General features: G+C 37.2%; 1 protein-coding gene across 1 annotated transcript in view; it reads right to left on the reverse strand.

Annotated features, from left to right (window-relative positions):
- Window positions 1-25865, reverse strand: part of MYO3B (myosin IIIB) — a 195543-nt gene that overhangs the window by 92543 nt on the left and 77135 nt on the right. The window contains exons 9-21 of the mRNA XM_065670620.1: window positions 21838-21993; window positions 12227-12323; window positions 11306-11422; window positions 10334-10438; window positions 7529-7612; window positions 6661-6863; window positions 6190-6288; window positions 5476-5590; window positions 4972-5098; window positions 4616-4826; window positions 3371-3518; window positions 2977-3130; window positions 962-1050 (exon numbers count right to left, since the gene is read on the reverse strand). Of these exons, the coding sequence (XP_065526692.1) occupies window positions 962-1050; window positions 2977-3130; window positions 3371-3518; window positions 4616-4826; window positions 4972-5098; window positions 5476-5590; window positions 6190-6288; window positions 6661-6863; window positions 7529-7612; window positions 10334-10438; window positions 11306-11422; window positions 12227-12323; window positions 21838-21993 (1705 nt within the window). The remainder of the gene's footprint in view (window positions 1-961; window positions 1051-2976; window positions 3131-3370; window positions 3519-4615; window positions 4827-4971; window positions 5099-5475; window positions 5591-6189; window positions 6289-6660; window positions 6864-7528; window positions 7613-10333; window positions 10439-11305; window positions 11423-12226; window positions 12324-21837; window positions 21994-25865) is intronic.

A 25865-nucleotide genomic window follows, 5' to 3' on the forward strand; every position in this document is an offset into this window, starting at 1 on the left:
GTCACATGTAACTATGGTATGCATGATGCAATATAACAGAGATACTTCATGAAAGCTTAAACTGGTAATTTATGTATGAAATAAGAAACTAGCAATATTCCTCCCTAGCCCAATTGCACTGGAGTCAGTTTACACAGAAACTGAATGTCTTCCTGCAATACAGAACTAGCCAGCAGTGTTTTTACAACTTGGCCATTTGGTTACAAAGAATTTCCTCAACCTGTGTGAAATTTTAGTTATTCTTAACAAGCCAGAAAGCTGGACAAGGTTTACTAGAACATATCTTAAAATTCTGGAGTTTTATGAGCCAGAGATGGGACTTCCTTGATAACTATATAAAACATGGCTATTTCAGTTTTGTTCATAAACAAAGACTTGGAACTGTAATCACAAGCAAAGCTCATGTTACGTAAAACAACTGGCCCATTATTCCCCATATAAAATAATAGGTGAACTGCTAAAAACAAAAGAAGTTAGAAGCTACAGAGTACAAGAAAACATCTGTGCTCACTAGCTCCAGTCTTTCCAATGCTCTCTAGAGGATTTTAAGTTCTATTGCAGACGCTGGTTTACATTGCATTTTGTGCGTATACTTCTATACACTCACACACAGAACTACTGGCATTTACAGGATGTTAACAATCATGTAGCCTGTTCTGGCTCCAGAGAATTGGTCCTTTGAAATGATTGCAGTAATGATGTTTCTGGTGCCAGATTTCTTACAGAATAAAAGGTGGTTATTGTCTACACAATTTGTGAAAGAACCCTAAGGATAGGTTCCAAAAGAGACTACTACACATGAAAATTTTATTGTAGAATCTACATTTCTGTAAACTTTATTATTTTGCCTCTCAAATTTTTGGAAAAAAAAGAAAATTAAAATCCTAAACCAGAAACTTTGGATAAAACAAGTAATTCCCATACCAGTTATTTGCACTGAATAAAAATCATGTGGGCTTACCTTTCCAGCATAGTGCTGAATACCAAATGACAATTCTACTCCTCTTGGTCTCCAAAAGTATTTGCATCGTAAATTGCCTTCAAATTTATCTAGACATTGGGAAGAGATTGCTATAAGTAACTTAGAGTGACTAAGTAAAATCTTCATCCTAACCAGGGACAATTTGCTGCTCAAGAAGCCAGAACCACTATAAACACATAGATTATCAGATTGCTCAGAAATAGCTGTGTGCCAGCCTCTCTGTGCTTTCTTCCAAACTGCCACTTTTGAATGGAACAACTCATCCTAAACTAGTCCAGTAAGACCATCTTTCAAATCCCACTCCTTGTGGATAGTTTCATGCACGGAAAACTATCAAACAGAGGGGCCAATGAGAAAGCGTAACCACCGGTCATATTTGCTTAACTAGGGTTTGGGGTAGGTTTATTTCAACTATATTCATTCAAAATTGTGCATATAACTTGCTTGCTTAAATGCCTATTATTTGTATTTTCCCTGTCTTCCTTTCCCCATTCATTTGACTTTGAGCATCATGTTTTAAGTATATGCTAATGTCTTCCTGCTGGGACCATCTCTCATTTACCTTTGAACTTCTACAGAAAAAGAGGGTTTTAACTAAAACCTCTTTTAAAGAGGCCTTCTGTTTCCTATGACTACCTCTAAAGAGCTGACAGAAAAAAACCCACCACTTTCTGAGAAAAATGTCTTTTATACCCTGTGACATTTTGTATGCTCTTTAATAGTCTGAAATTAAATTAGTGCTGATACAGTAAAACTTGTTGTCATATTTCTTTATCTGAACTAGCAACTAGAGACCTCAGGCCAAAATCAATTGATAAAATTCTCTGTCTTCTTGCGTAGGTCAGAGAGTATTATCAACATGTTTTTTCTAATGTTGGAATCTGTTCATATTTTTTATTAGTTTTTTTCTTTCTATTAACATTTAATCAAGCTTGTACCTAAAGCTAGAAGAACCAACTTTGGAATTTCAGCAGGTGGGAGGAGGGTGGCAGAATTAATTACTGTCTGGCACATCTGGAGAGGACAGAAATATCCCACTTTGCTGTCTCCTTGAGGGATCCTGCTGTGCTGTGTATAGATCAGCAGTATGACTGATAGGCACTGGACCAAGGCAAGCGCCTCTGTGAAAGTGCAAGTTCAATATCAGTATTAACTGATTTATAGGACCAACAGGGAAGCACACAGCTTTAGTACACAAAAAAAGACTGGAAGGAAACCACAGCATTCATTCTACCTGTGACTTAAATTCAAGTTTCAACTTAGCTTAGCAGAAGTGAAAAATCTTGTACATATATCATGCAGTTTAACAGGCAGCTGTTATTTTTCTCTAGCAGTTTGAGTTTCTGCAGCACATTCCACTGAAGGAACTGCAACTCTGTTTCAGACAGCAGGGGAAAATGTAGCTTTAGTAAATAAAAAGCAGGGCAACCATTTTAAACATGGCATGCTCTCCATGTTTTAAAGTTTGCACCAAGATTTGTTAAAATATATGTAAAATATGCACGAAGGAAGGGAAATATTCAGCCAGATGGCACACCAGAAATAACACACACTTTCTATTTATGACGAGATAATCTGGAGTGAAGCAGTATTTTCTAATTGGATAAACATGGGACTAGAAGCCTGGAAGATCTAAATTTTACTCTCAACACTAATGCTGCTCACAGGGTGGTCCTAGACACAAGATTCTACAATGTCTCAGCCTTCCCTTCAGTAAATGGAGACAAATGCTGGTTGATGCTGGTCTCATACAGGGACAAGACACAAGTTATTTCTTTATAACAATGGAAAGACAACAAGCCCTAGAAACCTGATATATAACTTTAGCAATATGAAAAGAACAGAAAACACATAGGCAGAGGAAAATAATGAAGCACAATGACAAATACGTGCCAAATGAAACGGCACAGCCTTAGCAGGACAACTAAGCTAGTTGTCCATTCTGCCCTATCAAAATACATTTGTTATTTCCCATAATTTTTGTTTGCACATACCAACTAAAGTTAGGTCTGTTGCCTGAGGAAATCGACTTTCTTCATCTAGCAGAGACAGGAGACCCATGGGCTTCTGAAGGAACATATCTAGAAGTGGACGGTTGTCCTCATACTCTACCGTGGTAGCATCAATTCCCTCACTCTGATATTCCATCTACAAAGTCACCAGCACAGTTTCAATACCGAACCAGTAAAAGCAACATCATCATTAGATCATTTATGACGCACAGCAATACTCTATATCCCCCAATAACATTATTTACAGAACTCTAACTGAAAGATGTTGTTATCTTGCATTTAAATCACATACCTATTTTATAGATTATGATGTATAGATTATGATCTGTCTTTCAGGACAGCTGATTCAACTAGACCACATCAGAGTTGAATTTACCTGCTCAAGTGCAAAGATATGTTGATTGAAATAAAATTGAATCTGTTCATTAGCGATATTTATGCACAGCTGTTCAAAGGAATTTCTTGCGAAGTTCTCAAATCCAAATATGTCTAGTATCCCAATATTCATCCCATTTTCAGTATTGCTGTATGTGAAAATACAAACAAAGTTCATCATGGGCAGCACCAAGTTACAATAAAAATAAATATGGTAACCAAGATTGCGTAATTGATTCAATCTGTCTGATGCAAAAAGAGAAAAGAAAAAGTGTGTTTGAGCTTAAGACAACTTGTGAAATTTTTCAGCATTGTTAACAGTTTTGTTTTTCACTTGCTTCTTTCAAATTTCCATGAATAAGCCAGGCGAATCATAGGTACGTACTAACAGACAGCAGCTATATTAAAACAAGTGGTTTCAAAAGGCAGATCCCAAATAAAGATATTGTCTGCTCCTACAGGTGGACAAAAGGTATCAAGCTTTAATAGCATGGTTTTGCTATACTCAGCCAGTAGGGTAATTACCAAGTTTGCTGCCGCTAGAAGGAGAACTGTTAAAAGCCCATGCGGTAGTTCAAGCAGACTCATACCAGTCACCATCAGAACTGCAAGGATGTATGAGGCCACGTCTATACAATATAGTGAGTACAGCCAAGTACAGATCTCGAATCGGAGGATTTTCACATCACCTAAGGGGTTCTCTTGTTTCTACAAATCTCTACAGCTGCCTGAAAAGACCATAGCAGCCAGATCAGTACCTGGCAATGAAATCATAAGGATGCACAATGTGAATGTTTCTGTAATTATGAAAAAATAAAAAAAAAAAAAAACAAAACACATATCTCAAGTAGCAGCACAATAATAATCTGAGACTTCTATTTATTACCAGCTTACAAAAGCAGAAGGATTCCAAGGACTGTGAATACACACTAAAGTTCTGCAATATATTCCAGATATTTACCAGCCTTTGGTATGATTTTAATGTTCACTACATCAGAAACATGCCTCTAAAGAATTGTACAGCACTGAACCACCCAATTTCTACTGACTTCAGTGCTAAATTCCCCTCAGCTCTTTGAATCTGTTGGGGTTAATGTCCTGGTAAGAGAATTCAGTATCACAGCATGAAAGCCATTTTGAAGCCTTAGCCAAAACAAACACAGCACCCTTTCTGCAAAATCAAAAATTTACAAACAGAGGAACCCATATGCACACTAAGTACACAATTCAGTGATGTGTAACTTGCCATATATTTTTATCTGGCTGAAGCAGCGTATTAATACGATTTACGATCCAGCTGAAGAGACGGCCATAAAGTGCTTTAGACATGGCATCTCGCACATCAGCTGCTTTGTCCACGGTGTTTGTTCGGATAATAGTCTCCCCTCGTGTTACAACACAGTGGGAGGTTAGGGCCTCTTGAAGTTCTTCTGACCCAATACTTAGCAGTGCAGCAGCTAAAAGACAGTGGGGAAAAAGATACAGGACTGTGATCATGCAGTGGAAAACACTAGCATTGTCCAACTATTACCATGAGTTAGACATTCTCACAAATACAGTCATATTGCATTTACAGAACTGATAATGTTAAAATACATTTACCATTATCTAAGGCTTCTGGGTTGGGAACTTCACTTTTATCTGTTTGGTGTTGTGAAGAAATGGCAGCAAATTCAATATTTCCGGTATTTAGGATTCCAGTCAGAATTCTGTACACTGAGTACACTTCCTGTAAAGGATGACAAGAAGCACTTTTAAGGAATCCAATTAGATATATAGAACATATTTAGCCTATCAAAGAAAAATGTGGGCACTGGAATAGCTATTGAAGCTTGTATCTTCCTCTGATACCAAGTTCTATAAGCTCCTATTGACAGAGAAAACTGTGTGACAGAGGATTGTGGATGGACCCACCTGAGTACCAAGACCTCAGACTGATCTTGGCTTCCAAGTGTGTGATTATGCTTGTACAGTTCACTTCTGTCACAAGAGATTCTGTGGCACAGATGCATATCCACAAAACCAAACGGCACTCTGTGCACAGGCAGCACTGGAGGTGATTTTCATAAAGAAGGTCAATAATGGTTTAGCAACTGGATCTCTTACCTCATCAGTGAATCCTATAATTCTAAAGCAATGCTGAATTGCTTCAAATTGTCTTCCATAGGAATCTTTAGTAACAATATCATGCATTACTTTTCCAGTTTCATTATCAATATATCTAAATAGAGAGTGAGAAAGAAAGCACCATACTAGCAGATACACCTGTACAATCTCCAGTGACTTCAAAGCAAGTCCCTCAGTAACTGGGAAGAGCATATATTTCAGTATCTTCCAATGATATACTTTAGTGCTAATTTATAACAAGGTTTTGTTTCTGTTGCACTAACTTCTGCTTATTCTTTCTTAGTATCTATTATAGTGCTACCAACATTTCACACACATCCCCTCACCCATACAGATCAGATGCACCCCAAGTACAAATACCAATTAAAAAAAAGATCTCCAAAGCATATTCTGGGTTCTTAGTGAAGCATTAGAGTAAGAAATCATAAGGCAATTGTCCTGACATGAAAGTATAACAGAACATCCACATGATAATAAGCTTGATTCTTTCTCCTCCTCTTTAAATAGTTCAAGTTCTCAAACACATACAAATAATGCAATGCCTTATTGTCCATCCTCTTCACTTGGGAGGATTAAAAAAGATCCTTGAGGGATGGAGAAGGATTAAGAGAGATTTTAAGGCATCATACTGAAAACAAGAGCTGATCAATAGCTAATTACAACAAGCAGTTAAAACAAGTGAGTGATAGTTACCTAGGAGGCTTTTTATCAGGAAGTCTATATTCAGAAAGCTTCTTCTGATGATAAAGGCCAGCATAAATATAATAAAAGATATGGAAATTTTTCTCTCCCCTATATAAAAAAAATAAAAATATATCCATTTAAAGCACATGTGGCATCTTGTGGCATCTTGCACAAGGTAAAAGTTGATGTTCTCATCATGAGCTCACTGAAATACATAGCAAATCTCCCACTTGCTTTAATGTTGTAGGATTAGCAGCTGTGAAACACAGAAAACCCAACCAACTACAATATTCCTCCAAAGAATGGAGCCACTCTAGCTTCCACTCCAAAAGAAACTGATGATTCTTGTCATCATAGCACTATACAAAGGCTTACTGCTTTAGCAGAAGACACGGTAGTATTTAAATGAAAGATTTTTGACAATTTAAAAGAACAAAAACATTACATAAATGTGAAAGGACAGACAATTAATATACCTACACAGCCTGTTTTATGACCCTTGATTTTTCAAGTAGATATTCAGAAATCTTTGCCCCCATTACAGCTCCTGTGGGTGTAAACATCATTTCCAGATATTTTCCAAAGCGACTTGAGTTGTCATTGATGGCAGTGCAGGCATTTCCAAATGCTTCAACCAGAGGATTTACTTGAAGAATTTTCTCACGCAAAGCACGGTTATTTGCCTTGACAGAACAGATACAGATCAGAAGGATCATGAAAAGAATATACTGTTTAACCATAATCCAATTCCTGCTTCAGAAGCATAGCATCCCTTTCTCATGCTTGTATGGACTTAGATACTGCATTAACCTTTGTACTTATAAAACAACAAGACCAACAAATTGATGAGGAAGTCTCGCACAGGTAGGAAACCCCAGAGTTTTCTCTCTCTGCAATTGTTCTGCCTCTGAGGTATCATACAATTAGTCAGAGCACTGAAACCATTAAAACTAAACACACCTACTTAAGGTTAACTTTACACACTTGATTTTCCCGTCATTTTGCGACAACAGCATTACTCATAACATTTTAATGTTATGCCACAGCAAGATCTGTCATTTTTTACTGTATAAATGAACAAGGTATATTTGATAACTATTGTAAATAAGTACAGGCACTGAACACTCAGGATCAGGCACCTTCTCTTTAAAAAAATACTGAATGGTTTGGTGTGGGTCATTCTCTAGTATCTTAATTCAATACTCTCACATGCATGATCACTCTGTCCCTAATTCAAGTGGGACAATTCACATGAACATCTTTAAGTATTAAAGAATAAATAAAGTGGAAACTGGAGGTAGTGTTGGAAGGATTTGTTCATAGTTTTACATGATTGGTTAAGAAATACCTTTCCCAAGAAGGTCAAATGTTGGACGATCAGATGGGCACTTTCTGTCTTTCCAGCACCACTTTCCCCACTGATGACAATGCACTGAACACACAAAACCAAAGTTAAGTGCACAGCTCACCATATGATCAATTTCAGTTATTATGGCTTCTATCTGTTATTTAATGCTTAGTACCAAGACTACAAAATACTTCAAGGGTCAACTCCCTCAATTTCCTTCTGAAAGGAAAGATCAGCAAAGGCTCAAGTGTAATAATTTATTCCCTAGATTACTAAAATGCATCTCACAACGCCTGACAGCAATGCGCACCTGTGCGAAGCAGTGACTGAATTTCCAAGAGCTAAGACATATAAATGAGTGACCACATCTATAGACTAACGCACGCTATGAGCATACGTGGCTTGTTTCAAATGCATAAAACTCAGCAAATTTCCAAAGCTCAGTTGATATAGCATAATTCAACAGTGCATCTGAGTTCACTGTATTGATTTCTTATGAATTAATATGAAACACAGGGTACAGCTGTACGTAATACACTGACCAAAAGTCTCCTCCTGGCTTTAGAAATAATCTTAAATAACTGCTGCTGTGTAGAGAGATTTTCTGTAGGTGACACTGATATTCAAGCTAGAACAGCAAACTAGCATCTAAATATTCCAGAAGAATATGCATCTGCTCATTCGATGATTCTGGGAGAATATATTCATCCATCTTCTTCCTGAGTCAGCAGTCTTAACACATGGTATTTTATAGGCTCTGCAAATGGCTTCCAGACTCAGGGATTAGCTAAAAAGGCCTAAACCACTTGGTATCCTCCTCTCTGCTGTTACACTTCATGGACGAGATGGAAAGAGAAGGCCAGTACACCCTGAAGGCCAGTACACCCTGAAGGCCAGCTGACACCTGAATACCAAAGTGTGAACACTTCAGATCACAGGAAGTAAGAAATTCTAACAGCATTTATTATTTTTGCAGTTTTTCATGTGTTCTACAGGTCACCAGTACATTAGCCTACTTAGGGTACAGTATCAACTAACATACAATTAAAATGTTAACACTAAGCAATTGCATATATTTGTGCGTTTTTATACAAACACCTGAAAATTATTTGCACCACACTATGAACATACAAGATTCTATGGGATTCTATGGCTGGGAGAAGATACAAGGTCCTTGATGCAATGACACTTCATATAGCACTACGCTTTGTGGAAGGGTTTGAAAGATGTAGCAGTTCTCTGGTGGTGTCTTGTGGTGTCTGACAGTAGGTGCAGGGATTGACTCTAAACAATGTGTGCAATATGACATTTGCAGCTCATATATTGCCTTCTGGACAGATATTTTTATTGTTCTCAGAAACAGATAACCCAATGATGGACTTACAGGGTTATGATACCTAAATTAATTGTCTTTGTGTGATTAGAGAAGTCATGTACAACAGTTTCTACAGTTAATGCCTATGACTTCTTAAGTTGCAAAACTCTTGTAGAATTGGCCAGAACTTGCTTTTAGCTTCAGGAGAAATGTTAGACCTGGAGTCAATTTTCAGGCTTCACAGGAAAATGCAAGGGAAAGCTCAATGGATAAAACAAACAATCAATTTCTTTTTGATCTGGCTACAGTGTTTATGTAATGCACCTTTACTTGAAGAACCGTAACATTTGCCATGTAATGTAGATAAACATGTTCCTGTTACCCTTTGCAAACAGAAAACAGGAAACTGACTTATATCTAAACGGAATTTACTCCTTAAACAGGTATGAAACATATTATATCAAAGATGTACAAAGCCTGACAGGCTGATGTCAAAACTATTATTTTCCCTGGATAACAAGTTCTCACATAAGTTACTCTGCAAGAGTACTTGTTTTCTGTAATGTGCCCATCAAAGAGCATATAAGTCATTAAAGAGCTACTAGACACTTCTCTGGCCAGTCTACTTGTTCATGCTCCACAGACCTCCTCCTTTCTTCATCTTCAATGTCCCTTTTATTTATCTTCTTCGCTTGGTATTTTCTGACTGCAGGGGTTTTACTATTTTATTCTGCTTTTGTGATTTTAAAAAAGCATTTTCTATGAATTATTATGTGATATGCAACATAAACTCAGGAGGATTTTATGAATAAAAATAATTATTAGGTCTTAACATTCACGTACGTACCACGCATCAAAATACAGCATAAAGTTACAAACTTAATAATGTAATAAAAAGAAATCTAGCTTCTACAGCATGGTATTTCATTCTCATTAAAATCATTGCTATGTAATTTGATTTGTGTCCTTTTTACATTTATATTAGGCCTATCCTTAATATACTTTACTAAAAAAATTAATTCATAGTTCCTATTTTTGTGACTTGTACTTAAAGGAATTGATTATCCATTGCTTGATAGTGTCTTTATGAATAGAAAAGTGGTTCTAACTCAATCTGCTATTGCATTGAGACCCTTCTGTTTTACATAGGTGTAAATTATTTCAATACCTAGTGCAAGTCAGGCTATAATTAGAGTGTGCAGCAACACTCTGCAGATGGTATCAACTGCCAGGATTTCATGGGTGTCAGGAAACTATACTGGGCAGGCAATCCTATCATCTTACTTGACAATCTTTTAGCCTCTTCTGTGGCATTGTGTACTCTACAGAATTCCCAAACCTGTCTATATTTCTGTTCTGGTTTTCCTGATGTAGGAATAAAAGGCTAAAGAAAAAAAATTTCCAAAGTACAAAATAACAGAAAATTAGTAGCATAGTGGCAGTATGATTAACATGAAGTTTAAACCCAAATGAACAGATTCTTTTCTTACCTGATCTTTGCTGAATGTAACCATACTTTGGTAGGCAGCATCCGCAGAGGCAAATATGTGGGGGGGATTTGATGAACGCTTCACACCATGGTAAAGCTTAGAGAACTAAATTTAAAAAAGAAGACACAATCATCAAAATATGTGACTTAGCTTTGTAATAAAGAACTGAAAAGAGGCCAGCTCAACAGGAGGTAGTTGCCTGTTTTCTACCACGGGATTTCCACTGAATCACCTGGAAGAAGAGTGGTAATTCTTGGCACTGCCTAGCTTCCAGAATGCAAATTACACCACCTAAAATTCACTCCAACGTTTCCCCCATTACACAGCAAAGTGCACTGTGTCACAAGGAACAGAATTTCAAACACAAGCATTCAACCAAGGAAATACCCAACCTATACAAAAGAAACCTCAAAGACAACTGAATCTGAAACCTGCCCCTTCTACCTGCAACCTTGATTTAGGCATCCATGGAGACTAAGATTTATGACTTCACTTCTCTTTGTATTTGTAAGGAATTAAGCTGCCTCTCTCTTTACAGCATTGGATTCACTTGTTTAAGCAGCAGTTGATGGCACAGGACATGTAATAACCCAATAGTCAGAACAATTCTTCAGGAACCAACAGCCTCAGCATGAGGAGGTTCATATAACCATCTTCTGCTTCCCAGAAGAAGGCCAGATGAGAGACACAGTGGAGGCTGGGGTAATCTTCATCCCTCCTGTGGAATATGTGCCATCAAGCAGAAGGGAATGGAATCAAATGAGACCGAATCAAGGGTGAGGGGTGGAGGGAGCGTGAGAGGAAGGGGATAAAAAACGTTGTAGCCACACTTTTCTGAAAGAAGAAGAAAAGGCTGGCTTTTCATCTGTGCTCCTACATTTCAACATCACTTAAGCATTTTAAGTATTTTAGCCAGTAGTGTTAATACAAAATGTAAAGTGAACAGTGTCCACAGCTTGAAATCTCTCTTACCTGGGGAGAATAAATGCTGAGATTCTGGAAGGGGTTTAAGGCTATTAAAATGTCTCCAACATAAGTATAAATTTGTAAGTCGGCATAGCGCTTCTGCAGCTGATGGATAATTGTATCCTGAGAAGATTACAAAAAGTTTGACAGTTAAACAGTATTTTCCCAGCTAGGAAGATTTTTGTAAATATACTGAGAACACTAATTACGAAATACTTATTATAAGTGTTACTAATTATTTTTCAAATGCCAGCACCACAAAAACAGACAAATATTTTCAAAATTCTTGCTAATGCCATAAACCTAAGTTAAATGGCAACTCCTATTTCCAGAATAGTACAAATTTTGTCATACCAGCCTGAGAAGAAAACCTTCTGAGGAGAAAATGGCCACGCACATTATTGCTGCATAGTATATTTCCATTAAATTTTTTATTTGGCCATGAAAAAAGGATAATAATTTTTCAAGGATTAAATTTTAAGTGGTAATAAGAGACTGTTTTAAAGACGACACTAGCACAATTTAGTACCATGTCTTTTTCTTGCTGGCATGCAATTTAAGGATCATCAAAACAAAAATTTACAGATACTCTGCATGTAGGTGATACAGTGAAATATGTAACTGATATTGTTTTATCACTTTTTATCCAGAAGCTGTAGATATCATATTACTCTATAATTTCCCATAAATATAATAACCCATAAATTCGCCAATTTTAGGAAAAATCACTTAAATCTAGATCTTCAGAACTAAACTTCACATTTTAGGAAATATTCACATTATTACAAAATAATTTAAACTAGCATCACTCATAGTTAAATTCTTTCACATAACACGTTTCACTGCTATTACTTTTATGTCACTATATAGGAACAGGCAAATTGTAAGACACAATTGTCAGAAACTGCTACTCAGCCAGTACAGTACCTCATCTAGAACTTCTAGATTTACCAGATCATCATCTAGAGAGTATTTGTCAGCTCCATCCACACGGTAAGGTCTTCTAGTGTGTATTCGTTCATGCCTGGAAATGTGTTAGAGCACCAGTGTTATAATACTGCATCAAAGACAGCAAACATTAATAGGCAGTGGGAAGTCATAGGGGGGTGGTTTTGTCATGCAGAAAACACAAACATGCTCTCTGAAATACATAATTTTGCCTGCAATAGCCTTTTACAAAAGCAATAGGTCAGCTTGCTGTCCACTGTAATAGCTGTTTTCTCTTTCACAATATATAACCCTATTTATCAGTGCTCAGAGATGAAGATTTACCTGTAGACTTACTACTCCCCACTAACACAGTAAAGTATCAAAAATTTCTTTTCCCTTCCCTTCTCACTCTAAGTTAATAAACTACCACTCTGTTTAATTAAATCTTCCACCCATGTACCTAGCCTATAGTATTGTCATCTAATGGTTATAAGAAGCAATAAGTAGTACAAAATCCTTCTGTTACCTTGGTGTATGACAAAGTGCCTCCTCAGATGACCCTAGATCTGGCCCAAAACATTTTTGAGCCACAGCTTCCATCAGACTCTAAATTGTACGGATATTCAGGCAGCTTGTCCTCAGAGATTTCAGTCACACAATAAGCAGCAGAGACAAACTGTCGCATAACCCCTTTATAATCAGATTATGCTGAAGGAATCTTTGAAAATGCTGTGTATATGTTTTTAAACAACACGTCTTGTTGAAACAGGGACAAATCAAGAGGCTGTAAATATGTCTTCTGCAGAGGGGGTGAAATATGAACGCTGTAAGCACAACTAGGCTTTTCTTTACAACAAACAATCAAAGCATAGTAGGAGGACACCCACTGCGATACAGTCTGCATCCTGCTGAGTAACATTTAGCATTGATCCTCAATGACAGTCCTTGACAGATTGTTTCTGCATTGGTTGCCATGTAGAATGTAGAAATCACATGATCACACATCCCAAAACAACGCTAAATATTACATCAAGCACTAACAGAACGGTACTGTGACTTAGCAAGAAACACTTTTTATCTACAACGCTGAAGATATAGCAGGTCTTCTTTTCTTTAATTGTATCTTCATATACTCATGGAATCCTGTCTCAAAAGTGAGCATAGAGGCTTTTGCTTTTTCCCCTTTATGAACACTTCTACATTAGAAGCTAGTGAACTTTCATTTAATGAGAACATTTTCATATCCAAGATCTATTATACCATCATCAGAAGTATTGCATGAAAAGTGTCTAACACAGAGGAAGAAGACTTAGTTATGAGTACAGCTACACTGATAACTGTGAATCACATTTAAAGATCCTAAATTTTTCTATGTCTATTTTTATTCTTTTTCCTTATTTACTTTTGGCTGCTCAGTGAGTTCTGGAAAAGTATTCTGTAATGGTTTATTTAAACTGTAACTAAATGAAAATATGCAAACTGGTTTGTCAGCTAGGAAATAAAATAGCAGGAACATAGCAGGTTTTGCTGACAGTCCCACTTACACTTTACATCCTGTATGTCCAGAGATGGTAGTTTGCTTGATCTTGTACATAAGAAGTGAAAGAAGGAGAACACAAATAAGAAGCTATGAAAGAAAAACTGTTAAAGTGGATATTATTTCCAGTGGGCAGCATGATGGTCATGCGAATTTATTCAAAATTCCATTCAATTAATTTTTTTATTAAGTGGTGGATTGTGTGTGTGTGGGGGGGGGTGCTGCCTTTTTTTTTTTTTAAAGCAGCCACTATATTCAAGAACACTACACTTTGCTGACAAGCCAGATCCTCAAAGGAGTAGAAATGTAAGTGGCCTTAGATACTGTTTGTGGGGTTTTTATTTTTATGTTTCAAACCAGAATTCAACCTCTTACTTCACTGCAGAGAAAAAAGCTGTTGTAAATAACGTAAATCATTTAGAGATAGGAGCACCCCTCAGTCTACAAATTAAGCATATATTTTAACAGTCGCTTTACTTCATGGAGAAGTGACTAACAAAGTGATGGCCAGACATCATAACATAACTCATCTGTGAAGCTTTTTCTTCCTGAAACAAATCATCACAGCCACAATATCAAATTGCAACGAGTTACAAGTACGGATGTATCTACCAGAAGTGAAGGGAGGAGGGGGAAGAGGACACATTCAAACCTAAGCATCTCTAATTGCAGAATGGCTTTGTAAACTAATCTGTTATCTGATTGTGTATTAAACTCCCACTGTTTGTTCTCTTTAAGTAATAAACAAACTTTTTTTATTAGTATTGGAAAAGGGTGGGTTTTTTTTAACACTTTGTAAATAACTAAGGAAACTGGTACTACTCAGATACAAGTAAAACATATATACCTTTGTGCATACATTTTCTTGTACTTAACTCATTTTCCTAAGTACATGATTAGGAAGAGGATATTAGGAGCGTAACATCACATTAGCTTCAAATCTCCTGCTGGCCTCATCAGTTTTCTACTGACCCTATGTCCTGCAGACATACCGACAGAGTGGGAAGAAAGAATACAGAGAGTAACCTTTAATTATTTCCAGAGTTTTACATAAGAAATGAAATCTGCTTTTAAAATACTAAAAATAAAAATAAAAATCTTCAAAAGCCTAAGGAAGGAAGCACTTTCAATTGGGGAAATAATTGTTACTATATGATTTGCATAAAAAGTACAATTAGCAGCCATTTTTTCAATTACCTTTCCTTTCTGTTACATACAAGGTGCACAAGAAACAAAAATCAAAGGTGTTAATTTGCCTTAAGGTTCCAGCAATGTTCTGAATCATCCCTTAGAGGATGTAATCTTTTCACTGCCAAAAAAAGTGGCAGAAAGGGCCACTCAAAGTACCCAACCTTATCAAATCTGAGGAACAGCATTAGGTTTATTCCAGAACTCTAGTGACGAACACTGTCTGTTAAATAAGGTTGTATCCTCTCAAGCACCTTCCCTTTGCCTTTTTATCAGGTAAGCGGGAATAGCTGGAAGCGACAGATTTTGCTTGGATTTTGAAGGATGAACAACTTCATTAAGAGGGTTGGAAGCATTCACTTGTTCTACTTGGGGAAGAGATAAGTTTGAAAGAGAATATCTTTTTGTACTAGATAACAGCCATAGTAATAGAAGTGCATTATAAATAGCTATATGCTCATAAGACTCTGCCACCCAGCTGGTGATAGGGAAGAAAAAGCTAGATTGACCACATAGACTTCTAGATCAAAAAGTCATCTTGTAGGCAGGTCCACCCTAAGACAGGAAGAGCATAGACCAAGAATGCCAACAATGCTTATGTTCATTGGGAAGCTTCCTCTTTGATCTCTCCCCTCTCCACTCATAACATTCTTTAATGAATGCCATTACTTTGGCCTCTTGCTGCAGTTAAGCATTTACATTTACTGATATATTTTTCCCCAGGATTCACACAGGAAAAACTCTTTCTGTACTTGTTCTCTGTTACTTTACTGCCAATTTTTAAATGAATTGCACACAAACTGAGATTTACAAGAAAAATACTTAACACAATGAGAAAGAAAAGTGGAGAGTGTGCTACTGCTGCACTGTCTATCTCCCACACATTGCAAAGACTGAATTTTGCTCCCGCACGTCAAGTTTCAGCCTGGTAATTTGCTGAAGCAAGGTCATAATAGAAATACTGACACAGCCTAATTACAATATAAACGCTGCAGCTATAACAAAAATCTGTGCAACCCCCTGTAAAAACACATACACTATAATCAGAGCAAGATCACCTTGGGGGGCCACAGTAGCTTTGAAATAAAAAAAAAAAAAAAAGGAAAAAAAAGTATTTTTAACTCATTTGCCTAATATTCATATAGATGAAGGCTAGAGGAATTGCATTAAATTACATTGTGTATAGCATCGGAGAACTATTTCTGGTTCTGTTTTGGTTATTATCTCTGAGTCCAAAGGAAATTACTGGCTGGATGCAATCAAGTTCCTTGCAGTTAATTGCTTTCAAAACTTAATGTGAGCTGGCAGAGAAGCTAGATATCTGGTTGTAAGAATTACTTCCTTGGATGGACTGCTGCTGTAATCCAGCTGGCTAATAAGGGGAAAGCTGCCAAGCCACCACAGCCTCATCCTAACACCTGACAGGGTAGCCTGAACATACCTGTACTTCTCAAATGATTGCAAACTTAGATTTCTTTTCTCTGCTTGTCCCCCCCCCCCCTTCTTCAAGTTTGATTCTTCATGATGTTCAGATTTGTCTTATCCTTCAAAATGCAAGGTTTTGTAACTCTGTTCCACATTGCACAAACTTCTAAATGGTGACCAGCAGCAGCACACTGACCCAGCATGACCCAAACTCTGAACTCTTTATTGTTTAGAGTCAGTTTGTTTAAAACCTTATCCATGCAAACACTGAAGTTTTTTCATTCTTTTAGACGTTGAAACTGGAGGTTGGTAGAACACCTTTTCTGGTTGATTGCTATGAAGAAGCCTATATACAGAAAATAAGGCTACCTCGTCTGCAGAAAAACATCAAAGAGAAGAATGAGCCATGTCTGAAGCTGGCCTCTTCAAAGCTGCTGCTAACTGGGAAACTGCCACTTTGTACAAGGACACTATTTGAATAACCTGAAAGCATTTCACAGTCCTTGTGCAAGCACAGGATTGCTAAAATGAAAAAGAAAAACCCAACAGAAACTAACAACCCCCCCCAACAAACAAACAAAACCTGGTTGAAAGCATGTAACAGCATCCTCTCTGATTTTAAGAAATGATTCCTGCCTAAGGACAGCTATATACTGGTGGGAACAAGAGTGCTGGAGTTCCCAAGATGAATTAGAAATCAGTATCCATATGTTAAAAAGTAATGATGTATTTGACTTTAGAATAGGTGGAAAAGAACAATTCAGCATTGCTGAAACGAAAGTACATGAAACAACATTCTGATGTACTAACTTCTGCTTTTTAAGGATTAAAGAACTTTTAGAGAAATAGAACTAGTGGGCTATTTAACATCAAATAGGTTTCTTAAACTTCATATAACTGCTTCTATGGCAAAGCTGTTGAAAGTATATTAATATACTGATTTTCATTTATGCCCTGGTATTGTTAGAAATGAGACAAAACATATACATAGTTAACTGATAGCTTACGAAAGGGATATGGAAAATAAACACAGAAAATACCCAGAGCTCATCCTTATGTAGCTGTGAAACTGGGCTTTCTCACAAAGCTTTTCCCCAGAAGAGTATAAGGAACAGGCAATTCAGGAGTGAGGTGCTTATGCTGAAATTTCAACTTCACTCAAGATCATGGCAAAACCCAGACTTCAGCCTATGTCAACAGAAGAATACAGAATTTGCTTCCTCATAAGTGTGGAAAGAGGGGTATCCTGGCTGGGTTTTCTGAAATTGGAAAGACTTATTTGCATAAGGATAGGAGATATCTGCAACTCACTGTTGAAAATAATTTAGGGAAAAACAGCTGGTGAAAAGGCTTCAAAGAGCATCTTTTTCAGTAAAAAAGGCAGGAGCAACTGTTAATGCCATTTTTTCAATTTAAACTTTCATTAGCATAAACCTTTTCATTATTAATTTCTAACCTAAAAATAGAGTATAAAGCTCACTAGTAAGTGAGCAACAGTATGTTTGTCAGCAACAAACTTATGACAGCACAAATATATGGGTTAGTAAGCTCCTTTGTGCTCAGCAAGGAAAATGAAGTGCTCATTCAGTTCAGAGGTATGAAGAACTGTGCTGAAGTTAAGCCTAGTTACACTGCACACAAGTAAGTTTATAAATGAAGTACGAAAGAAACTGAATATTTCAGTCTGTGTGTCCAGAGGTCAATCCAGATGATCCTGCCAAAAGGGTGGCCAGCTTGCTTCTTTCTTCCTGTCTCCTCCTTGTTCCTGGTCACGTGGAGTATTTCATTCTTTACAATTTAGCTGTACCAAGCGAGGCACCCACGTGCAGTCACTAACAGGGTATAAAATTATCTGTGTGTTTCTGCTGGCCTAGTTTTTTCTCCTACTTTAGAAGGTCTACCTCAGGAAGTTCTGATAATCAATGGAGTTGCAATAAAAACAGCATCATGAGCTTGTTCCTGGGAGCTGTGGGAAAATGAAAGAAGCCAGTTCTCTCCTTTTCAGTAGCAGTGAACTGCTAGATCAGCTTACCACATCTCTCCATCATATCCTCTAAATCAGTACTACTGACTTTCCAGTCTGCAGGCTTGCTCTCAGGCAACATGACCTTAAGTGATGTCCCAGAATAGGCAAAACTGGCATGGCTCAAATGGAAAGAGAATACTATTAAAAAAGCTACAGCTGCTAAATCAGTAAACCAAAAGATGCAAATCCAAAGCACTGATGCTTGAAGACTTTCAAATGAGAAAAAACCCAGATGCCTCCTGATCAGTTGTCATCACCAGTGACTCCCTGGGTCCCTCACTGTAGAAGTGCTGCTAACACCAGCATCCCAATGATTTTCCAGTTTCTGAAAATTTTGGCCTGTGCCTGAGAACATTTTCTTTTACTTATCTTTCAAATGATTGATCTGTAGTGTTGCTGCACTCCTAAAAAGGGCATCTACTTTTCTTTATCTCTGAACCAGGGAATTAATGCACATTTCATTGTACCTGTCATGGGCACATCAATAAACAGAAAAAGAATGCACATATATCCAGTGGTACAATAGAAAGTTCTTACTCAACATGGGCTTTAATTGGCCTATTTACTTTGAAGTGGTGACTATACATTCAGATGTCTTCTACAGATCACCGCAAATGAACGCCAGTAAATTTTTTTACTGTATTATCGGGTCATGTGCTCTTCTGAGTGCCAGACTCTGTACTGAAAATTACGTTATAAATGCATTACAGAGTCTTTACAGGCTTTTAATTGGTACAAATTTTCCTAGAGGGTACTATCTCCCTATTGCAGAGCCAAGCTCTTTACTGTTATGAGACTATGTCTATCCTCTGGGGAAAATGACAATTAGATGCTCATGGTGGTTAGTTCGCTTGCAATAATCTTATGTTGTAGTCCAGTATTAACTGTCTGTCCCACAGGCTTGTTTTTTTGCAGGGATATGCTTTTGCAGTCTCATTTAATCACGTTTCAAATCTTTAGAAAATCAGCACTTCATCATTGTGAACAATATGTTGTAGATTTCAGTGGTAAAACCTCACTAAATTTTTGTCCTCACTCAGCATGCTCTCAGCCCTGATTAAAGTGGGCTGGTGCTGCGAAGAACAAGTATACCAGAGTATAATGCTACACAAATCAGAAAGACATTCTTTAATAGCAGTTAGGTCCATTGGCCTCAAACTGAAGCCAATAGCAAGGCCCACCTACTTCACAGTAAAGACAACTACTTCTACAGCAGCCTAATCATTTCTCCCCACAAATCATTCACTGGCAGAGGAAGAAGCCACCTACTTCAGAAGCATGGCTAAAAGCAAGCCAACAGTCCACTAAATAATGAGATGGGTACAAAGAGTCTGTTGAGAGTAAAGCTTTGAGAGTAAGGCTTTAAAAGTAAAAAAAGAAATTATAATAGACCTGGAAAAGTTGAATTCAGTGAAGAGAAAGAACAAGTGGGCTACGAACTACAGGTGAGGAGGAATACCAAGAACAGAGAAATGGCTGGAAAAAATAGAAGAACCTGAGCTACGACTTTCTGAAGGTGGAGAATAGAAACAGAAGCTATTGGAGTGGTAGAGGAAGAAGACACAAGCTGACACTAACAGGAGAACAAAGCCTTATGGACAAACAGAATGAACAGTGGAAGAGACTGATAAGAATGATGTGTCAGCTAACAACCTGGGACAGGGTACCTGGGACTAGTTGGCTGAGTAAATGTGGGAGTATCAGGGACAATAACAGAATTAGAATTTAGACTGATAGGAAGGATAAGATTAGGACTAAACCCATTGCAACAGAACCCCCTTCACCATTGCAATCTGCAGGTGCTACAGCACACAAGCTGCAAATAATCATTCCAAATAAATATCTAAGATGGGTTAGGTGGTGACAGGATCAACAAGGAGTTAAACTCTATTACGTGAGCACTAATTCATACTAGGGGTGTTGGAAGCAAAATCCTTCTTATATTCCAGTCATGCATAAGCATAACCTGCAGCAGCTTGTCTGTCACAGCATTCCCAGTTAATATACGGAAAGGCTTGAGGAAGGAAATGCTGTCTTAGTCCTAATACCTTCTCCTTCCACATTATGGAGACAGATCCCAGAAGAATGTGTCGGAATACCATGTGGAATCCATTTCAGAGCTCCTCTTGGGAACAAAGATCATTTCACTCTGTCTGTATCTTCTATTTGGTCAACAGCTAGGAAAATTCTGATACCTTTTGGGTCAGCCAATCCACAGCTGTAGCTAATCTGATGTGTGAAGTGTTACATGGGGAAGTCTGCTTAGGAGGCTAGATAAAGCAGATACTTCTACTGCAACAGTGGCATAGCTCCCTTACAGTAAGCAGTTCTGGTTTATTTTTCCAGTAGAAAACCAGCCAACCAAAAAAAACCATAAACCAACACCCCTCCCCCTCCAGAAAAAAACCTAAACCAAACCCAAAATAACCAACCAACCAAAAAAAAAAACAAAACCAAACCTGAAAACAAAAGAGAAAAACCTCCAACCTCATAAAAGTCAACTTCACCTTGAAACTGTACTTACAGCCATTCCTTTATTTTAACTTGTACAGTTTTGTTTGGGCTTTTAGCGTTTAAGCTACAGACTCTTATGGCATGTAAGTATATACTTGTTCATATATAGCAGGACATTTAATTTTCTTCATCAACATTAGTAGGTGTTTGTTTATAATAATGGGCCAGAGCTTATCTCATTCTAGACAAATTTCATATTACAGAATGATTGCTGAGCTTGGGAAGCTATGTTCATTTGCATTTAATTCTCTTTTGAAACAGTGAAATTCTGCCACCCTCTGGGCAACAACAAAACTAATATATGTTTACAATCAGCCTCAAAAATCCCACTGCTGCTGAATAAATATTCATTGCTTTTTAAGCACATTCGAAAATTAATTATTAGGCTGAATGAAAAATAGCAGTTACTATTAAGCTACAGGCAAAACAATTACTTAAAGTACTGAACAGCCTTCTTACTAATAGCATCTAGTCAAACACTTAACTGTAGTGTGTCACGTTCTTAAACTTTTCTAGTAGTTGCTTCATTGTTCACAGTTGTATTTTTAAAGATCTGCTACCAAAATATGACATAATTTTTCATCATGCCAATATGTATTTCCACAAACCAGACATTCTGGAATTATTAGCATCTCTGTGACTGAGACAGAAGTGAATGCAGATAGAACAGAGTCCAGGGGACAAAGGCTGCTAAGGAGAAGGTTGCATTATGGCTGATAAAACTAGCTTTAAAAAGTATCAGTGGTAAAACATGCCTCTTGCATTCACACGGCATGCAGCACTTTGCTAATCATAGTGGTAGTCAATGTATTAATATCACTGTTTGAAACAATGAATGTCTATGCACTCAATGTTTTAACTCATGCTTACAGGATTCATGTGTGGAAGGAGGGCTGCAGCATGTGTATTGTACAATACCTTGTTTTGGCTACAGAGCCTAGCTGCTGCTGTTCTTGAATGAGCTCAGCCAGCTGTTTTTGCAGAGACATATCTTTACCATGTACTTGTTTAATAAATGGATGCTCCAAAAGATGGGTGACAGAAGGACGCTTTTCAAAATCCTTGATAAGACACCTGTGTCAGAGAAAAAGCAGTCTCAGGCAATGATGATCTCTCATTACGGCATGATCTGAGTCAGCTTACTGTGTGGCTGTTATCGTACAGTAGTTTCATTTTCCACAAATTTAAGTTCCTCAGTACGCAGCAAGACAACTCCTCTATATTGGAATAAATCTGGCATAAAGTACTTAAGTGAATTCACTCTACAAGTATACTAGTATAAATGCTATGAATTTAAGCTTATTTAATCTCCCTTTTTAACTGTAACTAGCTTACTATGAAAAAATGGCATCCTATCTTGTAACTGCTGTACAGTTAATATACATTAAACATAACCTAAGATGAATAGACAACACTTAATTCACTTAAATTTTCTGCCTATTCTCTGATGAGAGTTTGATGAAGTGTATGATACTAAAAACTACAAGTGAAATCTGTGATACAACACTAGTCAGAATAATTTGATACAGAGCTTTGTCTTGTTTTTAATATAAATGTTTCAGGTAGATCTTTTATATTGCTATGGTAAGTGCTAGCATAAGAATCAGAACATTCTGCAAACCTACCTAATTCAGACTGGAAGAGAAATGACTGAGTCAGAATTAAATGCTAGTCAGGGTACCAAAGTTCTGTCTGTGATAGAAACAGGTGATCGAGTAAGGAATAAAGAGATAGACCCTACTAAATTAGCATAAAATAAAGTATCATGCTGATTTATATAATTGGGATTTAAAACTGAGGAAGCCATCACAAAAATAAAATACAAAAAAGAGGAAATAAAACAGTCCAAACAGAAGAATGATCTAACAGGATTAGACTGCTTTAAAGTACCCTCTAATTCTTTACATTAAAAGTATTCTGTTTATCTTACTCACATAATAATATTATTTGAGAATATGAAAAAGGAATGATGCAATTCAGTATGTATTTCTCTCCTAGCAAATTATAGCCCATGATGAGTTTATTTGATGAGATACATTTGTATTACATACTTCACAATTATGTCTCATATTTGCTGATCTTAAGTGATACTCGTAAAGTACTTCCTAAGCAGGGCCAAATATCACAGATTATCATTTTATCTAAAAGTGCAATGGTAACTTAATACCTTTTAAAGGAATTTATATTCTATCAATACCAATTTGCAAAATTTTAAACTACATCTTAAAAAAGAAATAAACCAAACACATTAATTTCAAATACTACCAAACACATTAGCAAATTATTAAAGTTCAGCCTCACCTCAAACACTTTACTGAAGCCTAAGGTCTGGTCTTAAAATGATCCTGAAATATCTTTGAATGCAACTTTAATACTTTAGGTTCCTGAAAACTATTTTCCCAACCTCTTCTTCACATGCCTAGTCCAGCCAACACAGCCTGCAAAACAGGCTGCTGGTTTTATAAATATTTTGGTGAATTTTGCTAGAACTGTAGCCTCCTGGAAGAAAGACTAAAGTAACAGAACCTGTTTTATCTCCATGCCTCTGAGTGTGAGGCTACAAATACCAGTCCTCCCCTTTTAGTGAAGAGATACATCATTAGCCTACAACAGGTTCTCACACACACACAGAGCCCTTTTCCTTTTGTGATCCATGGTTTTCAAAAGTCAATACAACCACAAAGACAATATGGTCCATGCCTGGTTAAATTTATGTGTTTCCTGAGAAAAAAAAGAAAAAAGCATTTGAAAAGAAAGATAACATTAATCAGGAAGGCAGAGGGGAAAAAAATAACAACAAACAAAACAAATAAACCAACAAAGGCTATGGAGTATACAAAATCATAGATTGATGGCAAATATCTGAAGTGGAGATTTCAGCCTAAAAAGCTCATGCACTCGTGATTTTCACCATTCTAACAATAATTACAAATTTATCATATTTATGCTATATTGTTGATATATAAAATTTTTGTGTTAAATTTCATCTCATCAGAAGTTCTCCAGTAATATAACTAAATTCAAGTGAAAATAAGTCACAGAACCATAGAACAGTTTGGGTTGGAAGGTACCACTAAAGGTCATCTTAGTCCATCCCCTATGCAATGTGCAGAGACAGCTTCAACTAGATCAGGTTCCTCAGAGCCCTATCCAACTTGATCCTGAATGGTTCCAGGGATGGGGCATCTGCCACCTCTCTGGACAATGTCTTCCAATGTTTCCCCACCCTCACTGTAAAAATTTCTTTCTTATATCTAGTCTGAATCTACCCTCTTTTAGTTTAAAACCATTACCCGTTGTTGTAATTGCAACAGGCCCTGATGTCATAGCAGTTGCTTTTCAGATAACAGCAATATTAAACACATTCTCTTCAAGAAATCACATCGTTTCAGACAGAACATCTTGTGTTTACCAGAAGTGTAAAGAACATAGAAGTTTTTACATGCTGGCATGTAGTTATTAATATGAATTCTACTCTGAGCTCTGGAAGAATGCACCTCCAAAGACATGCAATGGCAAGATCCAGAAGTTGCAAGATAAATTTTCCATATAGATGGCCCCTCGGTGAAACATCCGAATATCCAGGATACCGCATTCATTAAGGAAGCCCAACAAGAAAAGACAAAAGGAAAACATTTTAGGTTCTCTATTTAGCTTCTCTATTATGTGCCTGAAATGCTAACTGTTCAGTTCTGGCAGGTGTTTCAATGAGCATAGGTAAGTTCTGTCAGGGAGGTGGTTTCAAAGACGACTTCAGGATTATATTTTCTTCCATTGCATACTCCTACCAGTCCCTGCTGACTATTCGCTTTTCATGCATGCTATTCTTCTGCTCTGCAACCACCAAATTTATATATTGTTTCACCTATATGCAGCCCTCATTCTCTGGTAGTAGAATATTTTTTCCATCTGTGGTCACTTGGATTTCACTTGAAACACAAGTAAAGCTTCATGAATTCATATGACCAAGCTAATGATACAAAACACATCCACACAATTCTGCCTCTGATCAAAGTCTCTGTTCCAAATTCAGAAAGCACACCTACTATTGTGCCAAGTTTGTGCCTGTATCGGAAGAACAGATCCCTTTCAGTGGTTAGACTCCACAACAAGGCAGAGAGCTAGTAAGCAACACAGTGCAAGGGTGAGGGACAGCTGCTTAAATTCATGTAGTTAACTTCTTGTGTGAGTACTTCTGCATCAGTTCAGGAAAAAGACCCAACAGGAGAATGTACATTTCCGCTGAAGCTACTTTAATCTATCAAGTTAAATGGCAAGTGCTTAGCACATTAGGAACACAGCAACAGAAAAAAGACCAGGCAGGCCATAGAGAATTGAATGTCTGTGGCATATACACTCTCCTTTTGCTCTGAAACAGCGGAAGTGTTGACACAGTCACTTCTAGAAACAACTCATTATGTTTCAAGTGCCAGTAACTGGCTTGCAGCTTAGTAGGTAGGTACTATGGGCTCAGTGTGTACTCAGATAGTCAGTGCCAACCTGGTTTATCACCATGCCTGCTGCAAAGGAATGGAGGATGGAGAGCTGTCATGTGACGCTGTAAAGACATGATGTTTCTCCTCTTGATCCATATTCCTTTGTCCTCTCTGTGTAGACAAGACCTATTAATATTCTGAGGTATATTTATATCCTCTGCTTCTACACACTGTCATTTCAACTGTGTTGCTTTTAGTGACACAGGAACAGCAGCAGCATGCATTTGGTAAGTCAATGTTACCTGTAAAATAACAGTTCTTGAGCCACTACCTATGTGCTAGTGAACAAGAATGCATCAGACTACTAGTGTCACTGCAAGCGTTCAGTAACGTATCATCTACACTGGAAGCAGTACTGACACTGTATTGCTCTTCAGAAAGAAAGAAAAAACACAGAATATCAGACAAAATATCTTATAACACTGAAGCCTGCATGAAGGTGAGCACTTC

Source organism: Lathamus discolor, chromosome 3 (assembly GCF_037157495.1).
Source record: "Lathamus discolor isolate bLatDis1 chromosome 3, bLatDis1.hap1, whole genome shotgun sequence".
NCBI lineage: Eukaryota > Metazoa > Chordata > Aves > Psittaciformes > Psittacidae > Lathamus > Lathamus discolor.